Raw genomic sequence first — 18,133 nt, forward strand, 5'->3', positions numbered from 1 at the left:
GTAGGTCCATTAAACCTCTTTTTTCTTTTTCTTTTTTTTGTTTTTTAGATGGAGTCTCACTCTGTCACCCAGGCTGGAGTGCAGTGGCGTGATCCTGGCTCACTACAACCTCCACCTCCCAGGTTCAAGCAATTCTCCTGCCTCAGCCTCCCGAGTAGCTGGGATCACAGGCATGTACCACCACACCCTACTAATTTTTGTATTTTTGGTAGAGATGGGGTTTTGCCATGTTGGCCAGGGTGGCCTCAAACTCCTGATCTCAGGTAATCCTTCCACCTTGGCCTCTCAAAGTGCTGGGATTACAGGTGTGAGCTACCACGCCTGGCCTAAACATCTTTTTCTTCTCAGTCTCAAGTATGTCTTTATCAGCAGCATGAAAATGGACTAATAAAAGGAATTAATGAGTTAATACATATAAATACAAATGAGTTAATGAATTAATACATATAATACATATAAACTTGGAGCAGTAGCTGGCACATAGAAAGCTATTATCAGGCCGGGCACAGTGGCTCACGCCTGTAATCTCAGCACTTCGGGAGGCTGAGGCAGGCAGATCACGAGGTCAAGAGATGGAGACTATCTTGGCCAACATGGGGAAACCTCCTCTTTACTAAAAATACAAAAATTAGCTGGGCGTAGTGGCACACGCCTGTAATCCCAGTTACTCAGGAGACTGAGGCATGATAATTGCTTGAACCTGGGAAGTGGAGGTTGCAGTGAGTCAAGACAGTGCCAGTGCACTACAGCCTGGGTGACAGAGCGAAACCCTGTCTCAAAAAAAATAAAAAAGAAAAAGACGGCCAGGCACGGTGGCTCACGCTTGTAATCCCAGCACTTTGGGAGGCCGAGGCAGGCGGATCACGAGGTCAGCAGATAGAGACCATCCTGGCTAACATGGTGAAACCCCGTCTCTACTACAAATACAAAAATTTAGCTGGGCGTGGTGGCGGGCACCTGTAGTCCCAGCTACTCCGGAGGCTGAGGCAGGAGAATGGCGTGAACCCAGGAGGTGGACCTTGCAGTGAGCCAAGATCGTGCCACTGCACTCCAGCCTGGGCGACAGAGCGAGACTCCATCTCAAAAAAAAAAAAAAAGAGAAAAGAAAAAAAGAAAAAGAAATCAGGCCGGGTGCAGTGGCTCATGCCTGTAATCCTAGCACTTTGGGAGACCAAGGCAGGAGGATCCCTTGAACCCAGGAGTTTAAGACAACCCTGGCTGACATAGTGAGACCCTCGTCTCTACAAAACAATTTAAATTTAGCCGGGACTGGTAGCTCAAGCCTATAGACCCAGCTACTCGGGAGGCTGAGATTTGAGGATTGCTTGAGCCCAGGAGGTTGAGGCTGCAGTGAGCCATGATGTGTCACTGCACTCCAGCCTGGGTGACAGAGAAAGACCCTGTCTCAAAAAAAGAAAAAAGAAATCAGCACCCCCCCACCAAAAAAAAAAAAGAAAGCAAATACCACAAAGGCCTACTTAAAGTATGATTCCCATTCACTATTTTGTTTATTTGTTTGTTTGTTTTTTGTTTTTTTTTTTTTGAAACAGAGTCTCGCTCTGTTGGCCAGGCTGGAGTGCAGTGGCCCGATCTTGGCTCACTGCAAGCTCTGCCTCCCGGGTTCACGCCATTCTCCTGCCTCAGCCTCCCGAGTAGCTGAGACTAGAGGCACCCGCCACCACGCCTGGCTTTTTTTTGTGTGTGTGTGTGTGTGTGTGTGTTTTTAGCAGAGACAGGGTTTCACCGTGTTAGCCAGGATGGTCTCGTTCTCCTGACCTCGTGATCCGCCCGCCTCGGCCTCCCAAAGTGATGGGATTACAGGCGTGAGCCGCCGCGCCTGGCCCCATTCACTATTGTTAATAATAAATGCACTTTAAGTGGATAATTTGCCTTGAGAGATTAGCTAATAATAGTACAAAGCCATTAGGATTAGTGAGAGCTTTAAAATCTAAGCCTCCACAAGGTGGATGCATCACTAAGCTACAGTGGGACACGTCCAGATGATGGCTGCTTTTCGTGGCAGTTTGGAAGCATATCCACAAATTATTTGACACTCCTCCTTTTGAGAGGAGGAATCTATGTGCCATTCCCTTGAATCTGAGCAGCCAACAGAGTATGGTAGAGGAGATGCTGCCTAACTTCCAAAGCTATGTCATAAACCGCGGTCAGCGGCTGCCTCAAGTGTCCTGGCCAGCAGCCCTCAGCTGAGGTCCCAGCCAGCAGCCAGCAGCAAATGACAGACATGTGAGGAAATACATCTCCAGAGGATCCCACCTCAACCAGTGTCAAGTCACCCCCAGCTCTCACGTCTTCCCAGTCAATGTGCCAGACATCATGGAGCAGATGCTAGTCATCCCCTTGTGCCCTGTCTGAATTCTTGACCTCCAGAATCCATGAGCATAAGAAAATAGTTATTTTTCACCACTAAGTTTTGGGATGAGGCTGGGCGCAGTGGCTCATGGCTATAATCCTATAATCCCAGCACTTTGGGAGGCCGAGGCATGTGGATCACCTGAAGTCAGGAGTTCGACACCAGCTTTTGCAACATGGTAAAATCTCGTCTCTACTAAAAATACAGAAAATTAGCTGGGTGTTGTGGCATGCACCTGTGGTCCCAGTTACTTGCAGGGCTGAGGTGGGGAGGATCACTTGAGCCCGGGAAGTGAAGGCTGCAGTGAGCCGAGATTTTGCCACTGCACTCCATCCTGGGCAACAGAGCAAGATTCTGTCTCAAAAAAAAAAAAGTTTTAGGATGATTTGTTACACAGCAGTAGGAACTAGAAGGGTAATGGCAGAGAGGGGCCACAAAAGAGGCTTCTGGGTGCTGTGATATTCTATTTCTTGATCTGGGTGCTAGTTACACAAGTGTGTTCAATTTGTAACGACCAGCCTGGCCAACATGGTAAAACCTCTGTACTAAAAATACAAAAATTAGCTGGGCGTGGTAGCGGGTGCCTGTGATCCCAGCTACTCGGAAGGCTGAGGCAGGAGAATCGCTTGAACCCAGGAGGCAGAGGTTGCAGTAAGCCGAGACTGCACCATTGCACTCCAGCCTGGATGACAAGAGCAAAACTGTCTCAAAACAAAGCAAAACAAAAAACCGTGTCAAGCTATACACTTATTTGTGCATTTTTTTTGTATGCATGTCACCATATTTTAAAACTTTACATTAACAAACCCTGGATATACAGAACATAAAGACACGTCTCTGCTGTTTTTTCAGCAATGCCAAAAGTCATGTGATTTTCAAAACAGTACTTTATTACATCTCACTGAATGGAAAGATACATATTTAGAAGCTTCATTCGAAGTTTGTTACTAATAACAAAAAACAAAAGTTCATAGATCCCCTTGAGGAAGCAGTTGTTTTTTCCTTTCCTAGTAAACATGGTCAAAATAGTTCATTTGAAACAAAGTGGTAACAAACTAAAACACATTTATTTGTCAGTAAATACCATTGGAAGGCATCTAGGTAACATTGCTGAAGATTTGAACAAACAGTATGAGTAAATGATACAGTGTAGGAAGTTTTCTGTACAGTTGGACAAAACTTTTTCAGCATTTTCAGCTTTGTATTTGCTAGATTGCTAGATACTGTTTCTTTTTTTTTTTTTTTGAGACAGAGTCTCGCCGCCGCCCAGGCTGGAGTGCAATGGCGCGATCTCGGCTCACTGCAGGCTCCGCCCCCCGGGGTTCACACCATTCTCCTGCCTCAGCCTCCCCAGTAGCTGGGACAACAGGCGCCCGCCACTTCGCCCGGCTAATTTTTTGTATTTTTAGTAGAGACGGGGTTTCACTGTGTTAGCCAGGATGGTCTCGATCTCCTGACCTCGTGATCCGCCCGCCTCGGCCTCCCAAAGTGCTGGGATTACAGGCGTGAGCCACTGCGCCCGGCCGATACTGTTTCAATAATAAAATCCAAAAAGAATTTATTTATTTTGAGATAAGAGTCTCCCTCTGTCACCCAGGCTGGAGTATAGTGGCAGCATTGTAGCTCACTGCAGCCTTTAACTCCTGGGCTCGGGTGATCCTCCCACCTGAGCCTTCTGAGTAGCTGGGACCACAGGCGCATGCCACCACTCCAGGCTATTTTTATTTTTTAATTTTTTGTAGTGGCAGGGTCTCGTTTTGTTGCCCAGGCTTGTCTCAAACTCCTGGCCACAAGCGATACTCCCACCCCAGCCTCCCAAAGTGTTCAGATTACAGGTGTGAGTCACCATGCCCAGCCAAAAAACTACTTTTTTGTGTGTGGTCTACCAAAGGAAAAATGTAAAGGAGAAGATATATTATGAACACAAAGTGACTTGTTTACTTTTGTAACATCTTATAGGAAAACTGGAAATAAAGATTTTTATACTAATGAAGTGCTACTCTGACAGGAAACTTTCCAAAAGTGGGAGTGGATTTCAAGGTAACTTTACTGAGAAAGTTGACGAGCTATCACAGCAAAGATATTGAAGCCTGAAATGTACAAAGTGCTATAGGATTCATTAATCTGGTTAACGGTATAAAAATAAGACTTTTTTTTTTTGGAAAGAGGGTCTCACTCTGTTGCCAAGGCTGGAGTACAGTAGCACAATATCGGGTCACTGCAACCCCTGCCTCTGGGTTCAAGTGATTTTCCTGCCTCAGCCTACCAAGTAGCTGAAATTACAGGCATGTGCCACCACGCCCAGCTAATTTTTGTATTTTTAGTTGAGACAGGGTTTCACCTTGTTGGCCAGGCTGGTCTCAAACTCCCGACCTCAAATGATCTACCCTCATCGGCCTCCCAAAGTGCTGGGGTTACAGGCATGAGCCACCGTGCCTGGCAAAATAAGACTTGATATACAGTAATTTTTTTTTTTTTTTTAGACAGTCTCACTCTTTTGCCCAGGCTAGAGTTCAGTGGTGTGATTTCAGCTCGCTGCAACCTCCACCTCCCAGGCTCATGTGATTCTCCTGCCTCAGTCTCCCAAGTAGCTGGGACTATAGGTGCGTGTCACCAGGCCCAGCTGGCCTGGTGGTCACCATGTTGGCCAGGCTGGTCTCGAATTCCTGACCTCAGGTGATCCTCCCTCCTCAGCTCACACAGGTGTGAGCTACCGTGCCCAGCTAATATACCAGTAAAATCTTTACAGAATTCTATTATGTAAGTCCTTAAAAGAGTTTTCAAACTAAAAGATGCACTTTTTTTTCACATACATATATGCATTTCAAATTTACTGACATTTTCAGGGGTGTCTTAGAGTAGTCAGAAGACTTTTTTTTTTTTTGCGATGGAGTTTTGCTCTTGTTGTCCAGGCTGGAGTGCAATGGCGCGATCTCGGCTCAATGCAACTTCCGCCTCCCAGGTTCAAGCGATTCTCCTGCCTCAGCCTCCTGAGTAGCTGGGATTACAGGCACCTGCCACCATGCCCGGCTAATTTTTTTGTATTTTTAGTAGAGACAGGGTTTTGCCATGTTGGCCAGACTGGTCTCAAACTCCTGGTCTCAGGTGATCCGCCAGCCTCGGCCTCCCAAAGTGCTGGGATTACAGGTGTGAGCCACCGCGCCCGGCCAGGAGACTTTAAAAAAAAAATCATAATAAACACACCCCATCCAGTTCTTCAAGATAAAGTTGATATTTTAACAATGAGTGAGAAAGTAACTGCTTTGGAAGGAAATTCAGAACAGGCAGAGAACATTTGGAAAATGGATGTTTGTGTTTTCATTGTTATGTAATTTTGTGGCCAAAAATGATGTAAGTAGCATACCTAGAAAACCTATCATATCTGCACATTTTAAAACTTCGGAATAAAAATTCCTAACCTGTTTTTTAAACATATTTCAAATGTAGAGTTTTTGTGGGTTTTCGACACATTTGTTAAAAACACAAAGGTGCAACAAGTACTTACCGTTTTGCAAGAACAAATGATTGCCATCAGCAAAAATGACCATTTACCAGCTGAATTTCATCAGAAATCTTTGCATAATTGGTGGGTGGAATTGAAAAACAAGAATTATGATGTACTAAGCCCAGCCAATTAAATTTTTCTTCCATTTGGAGCTGTGTATCTTTGTGAGACATCTTGCTTATGTGTGACATCCACTAAAACCGAGTGCTGCAATAAAGTAAGATCCGCACCTTCAAAGAGCTGCATTATAGTGTTAACCCAAGAACGGTCATAGTAGCCTAGCACTTTTTTTTTTTTTTTTGGAGACAGAGTCTTGCTCTGTTGCCCAGGCTAGAGTGCAGGGGCGAGATCTCGGCTCACTACACCTCCACCTCCTGAGTTCAAGTGATCCTCCTGCTTCAGCCTCCCGAGTAGCTGGGACAACAGGTGTGTGCCACCACACCCAGCTAATTTTTTATTTTTAGTAGAGATGGTTTTTCAACATGTTGGCCAGGCTGGTCTGAAACTTCTGACATCAGGTGATTCACCTGCCTTGGCCTCCCAAAGTGCTGGGATTACAGGCGTGAGCCACCACACCCAGCCAGCACTTTCTAATAACAATGATGTTAGATTTTTAAAAAATGGCTAAGTAAAGTGGCTCACCCCTGTAATTCCAGTACTTTGGGAGGCCAAGGCAAGTAGATTGCTTGAGCCCAGGAGTTTGAAACCAGCCTGGGCAACATGGTGAAACTCATCTCTACAAAAAATACAAAAATTAGCCTGGCATGGTGACACACGCCTGTAGTCCCAGATACTTGGGGGGATAGGGGGGAGGATCACTTGAGCCCAGGAGGTTGAGGTTGTAGTGAGCTGTATTCTTTTTTTTTTTTTTTTTGAGACGGAGTCTTTCTCTGTCCCCCAGGCTGGAGTGCAGTGGCGCGATCTCGGCTCACCGCAACCTCCACCTCCTGGGTTCACGCCATTCTCCTGCCTCAGCCTCCCGAGTAGCTGGGACTACAGGCACCCGCCAACACGCCCGGCTAATTTTTTTGTATTTTTAGTAGAGACGGGGTTTCACCGTGTTAGCTAGGATGGTCTCGATCTCCTGACCTCGTGATCCGCCCGCCTCGGCCTCCCAAAGTGCTGGGATTACAGGCTTGAGCCACCGAGCCCGGCATGAGCTGTATTCTTAACACTGCACTCCAGCCTGGGCGACAGAGCGAGACTCCGTCTCAAAAAAAAAAAAAAAAGATGTTTTAAAAATGAAGCATATGCAATCACATTCTCTTGTGAAAAAATTAATAATAAAATTTAATGAATATCCAAATAGTTTTGTACTAGAAGCATTATAAAATTGTAAATTATTTTAAACTATATTTTATCTGTCTCATCCTTTTAAAATTTCCTTTTTGTGTATGCTTTATAATATACATATTTAGTAGAGTAATACACATACATCATTTTGAAATTACAAAATATTCACAAATGTTGAGAATATCTGCTCAAAATATTTTTATTATAGGGGCGTGCAATTTAAAACGTTGGGACACCAGCCTTGGCAACATGGTACGATCCCATCTCTAAAATAATTTTTTAAAAATTAGCTGGGACTGGGTGCAGTGGCTCACACCTGTAATCCCAGCACTTTGGGAGGCCAAGGCAGGCGAATCATCTGAGGTCAGGAGTTTGAGACCAGCCTGCCCAACATGGCGAAACCCTGTCTCTACTAAAAATCAAAAAAATTTGCTGGGAGTGGTGGCGGGCACCTGTAATCCCAGCTACTCGGGAGGCTGAAGCAGGAGAATCGCTTGAACCCGGAAGGCGGAGGTTGCAGTGAGCCAAGATGGCGTCATGGCACTCCAGCCTGGGCAACAAGAGCGAAACTCTGTCTCAACAAACAAACAAACAAACAAACAATTAGCTGGGCATGGTGGCACATGCCTGTAGTCCCAGCTACTCAGGAGGCTGAGGTGGGAGGATGGCTTGAGCCCAGGAGTTAGAAGCTGCAGTGAGCTGTGATGGTGCCACTGTACTCCAGCCTGGGTGACATAGCCAGATTCCCATCTCAAAAAAAAAAAAAAAAAAAAAAAAATTGCGGATTATTGCTTTAACAGTATCTACCATAATGTTAAGCATCATGAATGTGATGTGATTAGCATAGTGTTTGGCACATATTAAGCCCTCAATGAGTGTTGGCTTTTACAACATCCTCTATGTAAATGAGGGATGCATTAGACCCAGTGTAACATGATGGTTAAAAGTATGAGGCTTGGAATCAGTTGAAGCTGGATGGGTTTCCTGCCAATTACTAGCTGTGTGAACGTGGCCAATTAACTTCATTGGGCCTCAGTTTCTCATTAGTCTCTTAGAGTTGTTGTAAAGATTAAGGGAGATAATGCACTTTTTGGCAACAGCTTTACTGAGATATAATTCACATACCATATAATTCACCTTTTTTTTTTTGAGACGAAGTTTCGCTCTTGTTGCCCAGGCTGGAGTGCAATGGTGTGATCAGGGCTCACTGTAACTTCCACCTCCCAGGTTCAAGCTGTTCTCCTGCCTCAGCCTCCCGAGTAGCTGGGATTACAGGCATGCACCACCAAGCCTGACTAATTTTGTATTTTTAGTAGAGACGAGGTTTTATCATGTTGGCCAGGCTGGTCTTGAACTCCTGACCTCAGGTGATCTGCCCACCTTGGCCTTCCAACGTGCTGGGATTACAGTCATGAGCCACTGCGCCTGGCAATTTACCATTTTAAAGTGTACGTTTCAGTGGTTTTTAGTATATTCACAAGGCTGTGCAACCATCACCACTATCTAATTCCAGAATATTTTCAACACCCCCAAAGAAACCCATACCCATTAGCAATCACTCTCTATTCTCCCTCTCCCCTCATGCCTGCCTTGACAACCACTGACCTACTTTCTGTTTGTATGGATTTGCCTCGTTTGGATATCTCTTGTAGGAATCAGAAGAGTCTTTTGTGTCTGGTTCTTTCACATAGCATAGTATTTTCCACATTCCTCCATGTTGTAGCATGTGTCAGTTATTTCGTTCCTTATTTTATTTTTTTTTTTTTGAGACGGAGTCTCGCTCTGTCGCCCAGGCTGGAGTGCAGTGGCGCCATCTCGGCTCACTGCAAGCTCTGTCTCCTGGGTTCACGCCATCCTCCTGCCTCAGCCTCCGGAATAGCTGGGACTACAGGTGCCCACCACTACGCCCGGCTAATTTTTTGTATTTTTAGTAGAGACGGGGTTTCACCGTGTTAGCCAGGATGGTCTTGATCTCCTGACCTCGTGATCCTCCTGCCTCAGCCTCCCAAAGTGCTGGTATTACAGGCGTGAGCCACTGCACCTGGCCTTTTTTTTTTCCCGAGACTGAGTCTCACTTTATCGCCCAGGCTGGAGGGCAGTGGCGCAATCTTGGCTCACTGCAACTTCCGCCTCCAGGGTTCAAGAGATTCTCGTGACTCAGCCTCCCAAGTAAGTGGGATTACAGGCGCCCACCACCAGGCCCAGCTAATTTTGGGGGTTTGTCGTTGTTGTTGTTTTTGAGACGGAGTCTCGTTCTGTCGCCCAGGCTGGAGTGCAGTGGCACAATCTCGGCTCACTGCAACCTTCGCCTCCCAGGTTCAAGCAATTCTCCTATCTCAGCCTCTGGAGTAGCTGGGACTACAGGCACACACCACCATGCCCAGCTAGTTTTTGTAGTTTTGGTAGAGACAATGTTTTACCATATTGGTCAGGCTGGTCTCAAACTCCTGACCTCAGGTGATCCACCCACCTCGGCCTCCCAAAGTGCTGGGATTACCAGTGTGAGCCACCGCATCTGGCAATTTTTGTATTTTTTTTTTTTGGTAAAGACAGGGTTTCACCATGTTGGCCAGGCTGGTCTCGAACTCCTGATCTTAGGTGATCTGCCCGACTCAGCCTCCCAAAGTGCTGGAATTACAGGCATGAGCCACCGTGCCTGGCCTATTTCATTCCTTTGTATGGCCAAATAACATTCCATGGTATGGATATACTATGGACATCGGGATTGTTTCCACCTTTTGGCTATTGTAAATAGTTCTGCTGTGACCATTCATGTATGAAAATGCATATTTAATGCTTGGCACAGGACCTAAGTCACCAGCCACCTAAGTGCTTAATGAACAGTAGGCAGCTGTAATCACTGTTATTACAGAGTGCTACATTAGGTGATCTGGGGTACAGGATGCCTGGATGTCAGAAATGGATGGCTGAAGGCACCAAGGACAACATTTACCCACTGCACAATTTTATTAAGAGCTGTTTCTGTCCACTGTACCCAAATGTAGAGTATGGCAGCATGAAACAGAGGCATGAGCACAGACCCTGCTCTACCACTTTTGAGCTGCGTGACCCTGGGCAGGCCACTTAACCTCCCTCAGCCTTGTGTGTGAATTGCATATAAATACTGTCTTCTTTACATATCTCACAAGATTGCTGTCTGGGTCAAAGAGATAATTAAAAATATGAAAGCACTCTGAAAACTAAGAGTTTATTATTCCAAGCCTTACATATGACAGAAGCCAACTGATAAAGTAAGGAAGGAACCACTTTGTACTGCTCACTGACCTCCCTCTCTCTCCTGATGGTTCACATTCCTTTCAAGATGAGGCCAGCCCCCTCATCCCTAGGGCTAGTACCTTCTTCCCAGCAACTATTTAAGGGCCACGGGCCTGCTCCAGGGTAGAAGCCTTAATTCATATAAACAAAGGGCTTATTGCTGGGTGCAGTAGCTCACGCCTGTAACCCTAGCACTTTGGGAGGCAGAGGCGGGTGGATCACTTGAGGCCAGGAGTTCAAGACCAGCCTGGCCAACACAGGGGAATGCCATCTCTACTAAAAATACAAAAATTAGCCGGGTGTGGTGGTACACACCTGTAATCCCAGCTACTCGGGCAGGGAGGCAGAGGTTGCAGTGAGCCGAGATCTTGCCACTGCATTCCAGCCTGGGTGACAGAGTGAGACTGTCTCAAAACAAAACAAAACAAAACAAAAGGGCCTGTTGCTGGGCGCGGTAGCTCACGCCTGTAATCCCAGCACTTTGGGAGGCTGAGGTGGGAGGATCGCTTGACCCTAGGAGTTCAAGACCAGCCTGGGCAACATAGCGAGACCCTGTCCTAAAAAAAAAAAAAAATTAAACAAAGGGCCTGCCATGCCTCTTTCGTTGCCTACAGGTTGAAACAGACACAGCCTTTCTACTTTTCTCAGTTGCTAGTTGGTCAGAGCGCCCTCATGTGTCTCCATATGGTAATACCTTAAGTCTTTTACAGGATGTGGCATTCTTTTAATCTCAGTATCAATAAAATGTGTAATGGAAATTTTTTTCTCGTCACACTTCAAAGCCCATGCTTGACTCTCAGGCTCCAATTAAGCCATTCCAGCTTGAGTTTAGGCAGGTTTCCTGCTTCCACTCAGGCCTGCAGATTTCTTCCTGCTCCCTGCCCACCCCCTTTCTCCTTAGTCATTTTTAGAAGCCCTGGTCTCATGGTTGACACACGTGTCAACTTGGTTCTACTACTTTCCACTCTTCCAAGCTCAGTAAGCTCTCAAAATAAGATTGTAAGTTTTTTTCTTAACTGGATACATCAGGTCTTACTGCAGGATTTGCGGGGGAGGGGGGTGGGAAGGTGGGGGTAATTCCAAAGTACTAGGAAATAATTTTTAAAGTGTTTACCAAATATGACTCGTTCCATAGTCTAAGGAAAAGGGATTCAAAATGAGATCTCGTGTAAAGGTCTGACATTTGGGAAGGGGAAAGTGATGTTTGGCAGTGTACATACACACAGACACATACACGTGATACACACAACCAGACAGTGATGTCTGGTACACATACATACCACTCAAACATCCATTCTTGCACACACATTCACATGCAAACATAGAGAAAGGAGCTCTCTCATGGCTTTCTCATTGAGAATCATGATTATATCAGCACAGGTCTTTGGAGGAAAGGAAATTTACATTCTACATCTGGAACCTCAAGAATGTTCCAGCCGGGTGTGGTGGCTCACACCACCGGGTGTGGTGGGAGGCCAAGGCGGGTGGATCACTTGGGGCCAGGAGTTCGAGACCAGCCTGGCCAACATGGTAAAACCCCGTCTCTACTAAAAATACAAAATTTAGCTGAGCATGGTGGTGCACGTCTGTAATCCCAGCTACTCAGGAGGCTGAGGCATGGGAATCGCTTGAACCGGAGAGGTGGAGGTTGCAGTGAGCCAAGATCACACCACATTGCACTTCAGCCTAGGCAACAGATGGAGACTCCATCTCAAAAAAAAAAAAAAAAAAAAAGAATGTTCCCCATTCCCTCCATGACCAAGGGTTATGGATGCCTGAGGAACTTTACTTCCCATATTCCACACATCTGCCTCTCAACTGTTTTGCACTCATGGATTTTTCTGAATCCATAAGCCCCCGGGGCAAACTCCATTGAGAGCCCAAGGATACACCAGCCTTTGGCTTCGCCCAAGGGGCATGTTTCTGAGAAGTTTCATGTAAATTAAATTTTTGCAGATCAACTATGATTTCCTACTGACATCCACTAAGATTTCTGAGCTGCTCTCTTCATCAAGATAGATTTTCAATGTACGCCTAACACATCAGCTTCTCTGTTCCTCTGCCTTCTGTCATGCTCCCTGAGTTAGTTAAACCTCATCTAGAAAATAAAGGCCAATGAAACATTAAGATCTCTTCTAGTTCTTTTTTTTTTTTTTTGAGATGGAGTCTCGTTCTGTCACCCACACTGGAGTGCATTGGCGCGACCTCAGCTCACTGCAAGCTCCGCCTCCCGGGTTCACGCCATTCTCCTGCCTCAACCTCCCGAGTAGCTGGGACTACCCGCCACCACGCCTGGCTAAATTTTTGTATTTTTTAGTAGAAATGGGGTTTCACCATGTTAGCCAGGATGGTCTCGATCTCCTGATCTCGTGATCCGCCTGCCTCGGCCTCCCAAAGTGCTGGGATTACAGGCATGAGTCACCGCGCCCAGCCGATCTCTTCTAGTTCTAATAGTCCAAGATCTAGTAAATAAACCCACAAATATATTAGAGAGGCTGCTATTTGGAAAAGACATCAGTATTATTACAATTTGCAATGCAAATATCTACTCTACCTCCAGCTTTTTGGGAAGTCATTTCCCAGGGCTTGAGGGGTTTTTGCCGCACTCCCCTTGGAGGGGTAGCAGATGTTTCAGATAACTGGCATGTTAATTTTAGGTGGGTGGGTACTATCGCTTCTGTTTTCCACTTCCTCTGCCCTACTCCCTGCTATCGAATTCCTGAGACCCTCTCTACTAAAACAGAGATGGGTGTTGTGGTTCTGGGGAGTGGTGTGTGCAGCTGGTGACCTAGGGTAGAAAGCACTTGCTAATTAAAGATGAAACAGGTTGCTAGGGAGGCACCGTGGCTTTGGTCTCTAGCAGCAGAGTTAAGCAAGGGCACATGTATCATGGGTCTGTGGCACTGGTCAGGCGGCTGCCTTTGCAATCTTTGAACTGGAAACAGAGATATTATTCATGCTCATAGGGAAGAGAGTTGCCTGCTTAGTGGTGACGAAAATTAATAGTCCAAGCCTTCTTCCATCCTGCATTCTCCATGCTGGCATTTTGACTAAAAAAAAAAATTGCTGCAGCTGTTTGCATATTCTGGAAGTGTGTGTGCATGTGTGTGGTTTGGTGTTTACAGATCTGGGGTTGCGGAGAGGAGTCTCCAGAGCAACGGAAGTAGCTGCTTGTCAGTCAGGATTCATTTTGAAAATAAAAGCCTGAAAGCTTGGGGCCCATTCTGGGCCTAGGCCTGGTCTCTGAGAAGTCAGCGAAGGCCAGGAGGTGGCTTTGGCCAGTCAACTCAGTGAATAAACCACTGAATCCCTTTTAAAGAAAAATGAATTGACCAAATCTATGAGTTGCTTTTGATGTCCTGCAGATTGGAGTCTGGAGCAAGGATGTGGGAGCAGGCATTGAGGTGCTGGTTGTGGATACATGTCCCCGCCCCCAACATACACACACACAATCACATTTTCCCAGGCTGCCAAACCAGAACAAGGTAACAAATATTTCTTGGATAACTACTAGGTGCACAAGGATAGCATGACATAGCTGTCCAAGAGTTTATAGCTTAATTGGCATGTGAGAGCAAGGGGAGAGAGATGTAACACAAGGCAGTCTTGGGGCCAAAGAAGTAGCAGAAACACAACGCCGGGGAAAGAGAGGGATCACTTTGGGCTGGGATAATCAGAGGAGGCTTGCTAGAGGTGGAAACTAAGCACGACCTTGAAAGAAAAGAACTTCACTACATAGAAGCTCTTCCAGGCAGAGGAGTGTAAGTTATAGATACGCTCACGTTACAAGTCTATCCTTTTGGCTGGAATTTGGGGCTTGTATGTGATTTGCAGTTGATAAGCCGGGCTTGAATGCCAGTTCCTGTGTACCAGAACAAAGGCTATGGTGTCGCACAGACCTGCTCTGCCACTTCCTGCTGGGTGACCTTGAGCAAGTAGCCTAACCTCTCTGCAAACTGGGGACAGTAATGATTCCCAGCACTTGAGGTCATTGGGAGGATTACAAGAGTTAACATATATAACGCAACGAGCACAGTGCCTGGCACACAGTAAATGTTCAAAACCAAATTACAAATGCATAAGCTGTTCTGAAGGAAAGCTCTAGATATTTAGGACTTGTTCCAAATACGTGAGGGCCAAGGAAGAAAAGCTTCTGACACCTTCTATCACTGCTGCCACAGGTGGCCCCGGGGGAGTGGGCTGATTTGGCCCGAGCCTCCATCTCCCTTGGCCTAGACTGCTGGAACAGTCTTCCAACTTCCTGCCTCTGCACCTCCCAAATCACCTTTTTAACACAACCTCCATCATGGCTGTGTCTCTCCCCGGTTCAACAATCTTCTATGGCTCCCCGTTGCTCACTGACTGAGCTCCTTAACATGGTGGCGGTGTGGAGGCAAGAACTACCATTTACTAAGGGAAGGGAAGAGCAAAGAGTACGCTGGTATTAGGAGTAAAAAAGAAAAAATATCCTTTTTTAAAAAGCCCCTAAGCTTTGAATTTGTAGAAAGCGGGGCCCTGGGGAGAGAGCAGGGAGGCATCTCTAAAGAGAACAGGGCGCTCCCGCGGCGCCGGCTCAGATTCACCTGTAGCTGCTTCTCCAAGCCAACCTGGGAAAATTGACGGGAGGAGAGAGGGTGGAGAGCAGGACAGAGAGGGCGGTGCAGAAGGGGAATATCCCTCCTGAGTTCCCTGGAAGAGCGTCAGCCTGGATCCTGGTCTTGGGCTTCTCTGCTGGAATCCTGGGCAGCCCCGGGTGCTGCGGGGAGGGTCAAGGCCACACAAAGGGCAAGGCAGGCAGACGAGCCAGTCACATGGGGCAGTCGAGCTGCCTGCGTGAATGCTAGGCGCGGGACAAAGGCAACTCCGGGACAAAGTGCAGGGAGACTCCTGAAGAGATAAGAGGGAAGGGCGAAGGAAGGGGGCGGGGAGCCAGAGCCTCGGAGCTCCAGGACCGCGCTTTGGGAGGCCGTGGCTGGAAGCCGAGCTCGGCCCGCTGCGGAAGGGGCGCCCTCGAGCCTCTACACTCTAGCAGCGGCTGGGATGCTGAGAACCCGGGCTTCCAGGGCCGCAGGCGAGCTCCCAGCCAGTCCCCGCGCCCGCCCTTCGGTGCTGGAGGCGGGGCTGCCGAGCTCACCTGGCCGTTTGGGGTGGGACCGCCCGCGACCCGGGGGAGCTGCAGAGGCGGCGGTACCCAGGGAAGTGGAGCTGGGCTTGCCCTGGGGACTTGGCTGGAGCTCACACCCCTCCACGCCCCCCAAGGCCTGCGCGGGGGCCCTCCCCTAGCTCCCTCCCTCCTCCTCCTCTCCTTTGCTCCCTCCCTCCGAACCCAGTTGCTCAAGCCGCTTCCTTCCCCAACGCCAGCGCTAGTTCCTCTCCCGTTGGGGCCCGGGAAGGGCAGCTAACGCTGGACACTGGGACGGCCGCGGCGGCAGCTGCAAGACCATGGCCCAGCCCGGAGGGGCTGCGAACCGGGCACCCACGGCCTCTCTCGCGCCGACCTCGCAGAGCCTGCGGTGCGCCCCGCAGCCCCGCCCCTCGAGAGCGGACACTGGTAGCCTGGGCAGGTACTGGGGCAAAGCCGCAGCCGCCGCCTCCCGGGAGCCTCCCTTCCCAGGCACGCTGATGCACTCTGCAGCGGGCTCGGGGCGCCGGCGGGGAGCGCTGCGGGAACTGCTGGGGCTGCAGCGGGCGGCTCCTGCCGGGTGGCTGTCGGAGGAGCGCGCCGAGGAGCTGGGCGGGCCCAGCGGGCCGGGCAGCAGCAGGCTATGCCTGGAACCGCGGGAGCACGCGTGGATTCTGGCAGCCGCCGAGGGCCGCTATGAGGTGCTGCGGGAGCTGCTGGAGGCTGAGCCGGAGCTGCTGCTGCGGGGCGACCCGATCACCGGCTACTCGGTTCTGCACTGGCTGGCCAAGCACGGGCGCCACGAGGAGCTCATTCTGGTACACGACTTCGCCCTACGCCGGGGGCTGCAGCTCGACGTGAGCGCCCCAGGCAGCGGCGGCCTCACGCCCCTCCACCTGGCGGCCCTTCAGGGCCACGACATGGTCATCAAGGTGCTGGTGGGTGCCCTGGGTGCTGACGCTACGCGCCGCGACCACAGCGGCCACCGGGCCTGCCACTACCTGCGGCCCGACGCACCTTGGAGGTTGCGGGAGCTGTCGGGAGCCGAGGAATGGGAGATGGAGAGCGGCAGCGGGTGCACCAACCTGAACAACAACAGCAGCGGCACCACTGCGTGGAGGGCCGCGAGCGCAGTGGGCGCGACGGCTGTGGAGACAAGCAGGAGAGCGGCGGCGTCGCGGACCAAGGCGAAGGACGCCGCGGGCAGCCGGGTGGCGCAAATGCATAGCCTTTTCCGCCATCTGTTCCCCTCATTCCAGGACCGTTGACGGGGACAGAGACTGGAGAGCTAGGAGGGGCCGCGACGCTGTGGCGATGGCTAGGTCCTGGGTTGTCCCGCGTTCCACCGAAGGAGAGGCGCCTTGGACGCTGCTTGGGCCTGCAAGGAACAGAACACGTCGGGGTCCGACTCAGGTACTTGTCTCAGGTCTCCTGTAACCACCGGCCTGGAGGACCCGGGGACTCGGGCACCACCTCACCAAGAGAGAGTGAAGGACCAAGCTGGCCTGGCTCCGAGTTCCAAAGCTACAGGACTAAGGAGTTGGGAGCAGGGAGCGTGGTCCTGCTTGGGAGAGGGCAAGTTAAGCTTCCAGGGGCCATTTCTGGGCAGGCCGACGCGCTGGGTTTATTAGGAAACATTCACTAGAAGAATGAGTTAAGATTGTAAACCACCAATGCAGAGAAAACGCCTAACTCTGCCGGCCTCGCTCGGCCATTAATGGGTCTTGGGGTGCGCGTAGAGTCAGCCTCTGACAACCTCCTCCTGAGACGACCAGGCCTTACTGGTACTTTTTCTCATGTATCACAAGTTACTTCTGATGTATATTAAAATGGAATATGTGTTCTTTTCACATGACAAGGCTGTCCTTTCAGTGTTTTCCCCCACCTCCCTTACTAACCACAAAGGAAGAAGCTGCCTATGTTTGCAGGGTAGAGGTCACCCAACCATGGCCGTGATGTTGTGCACCCAGGGCAGGCTCTGGGCCTCCTTCTCAGAACAAATGGCCAGAGCTGTGCACGGAAGAAGCTACTTCCACCTTGGATCTGAGGAGAAACATACAGTTCACCTCTGTCCTGAGCTCTTTGATGGTCTGGCCTCAGGCACCAGCTTCATCCTAGAAGAGATGTCATATAGGGGCCTTGGGTTGGGGGGTAAAAGGCAAAAGTTTCCAAATTTACATTTCTGATATTTCCATGGTCAGTCATGTAATTTACCTTGATTTGTGGCCTCTAATGAGACACACCCACGGGCACTTTTTTTTTCCAAGATGGGGCTTTCCTCAGCAGCATTTATTTATTTATTTATTTATTTTTGAAATGGAGTCTCACTCTGTCACCCAGATTGGAGTGCAGTGGCGCAATCTTGACTCATTGCAACCTCTGCCTCCCGGGTTCAAGCAATTCTCCTGCCTCAGCCTCCTAAATAGCTACAGGCGCCCGTCACCATGCCCAGCTGATTTTTTTTGTTGTTGTTTTTTTAGTAGAGACGGGGTTTCACTGTGTTGGCTGGGTTGGTCTCGAACTCCTGACCTAGTGATCCGCCCGCCTAAACCTCCCAAAGTGCTGG

The 18,133-nt window shown here is 48.9% G+C and overlaps 1 protein-coding gene across 1 annotated transcript; it reads left to right on the top strand.

The window, feature by feature from the left end:
- The first annotated feature begins 15,813 nt into the window (after positions 1–15,813).
- On the top strand, positions 15,814–17,416 carry SOWAHD (sosondowah ankyrin repeat domain family member D). Its single transcript, XM_003262259.4, has one exon. It carries the CDS (start codon positions 15,888–15,890, stop codon positions 16,833–16,835), a length of 948 nt encoding a protein of 315 aa, XP_003262307.1. The 5' UTR covers positions 15,814–15,887; the 3' UTR covers positions 16,836–17,416.
- The last annotated feature ends 717 nt before the right edge of the window (positions 17,417–18,133 follow it).

This window comes from Nomascus leucogenys, chromosome X (genome assembly GCF_006542625.1).
Source record: "Nomascus leucogenys isolate Asia chromosome X, Asia_NLE_v1, whole genome shotgun sequence".
In the NCBI taxonomy this organism is placed as follows: Eukaryota; Metazoa; Chordata; class Mammalia; order Primates; family Hylobatidae; genus Nomascus; species Nomascus leucogenys.

Coding starts and splice junctions, on each gene's coding strand:
- SOWAHD (XM_003262259.4), top strand. CDS start 15,888: ATGGCCCAGCCCGGAGGGGCTGCGAACCGGGCACCCACGGCCTCTCTC.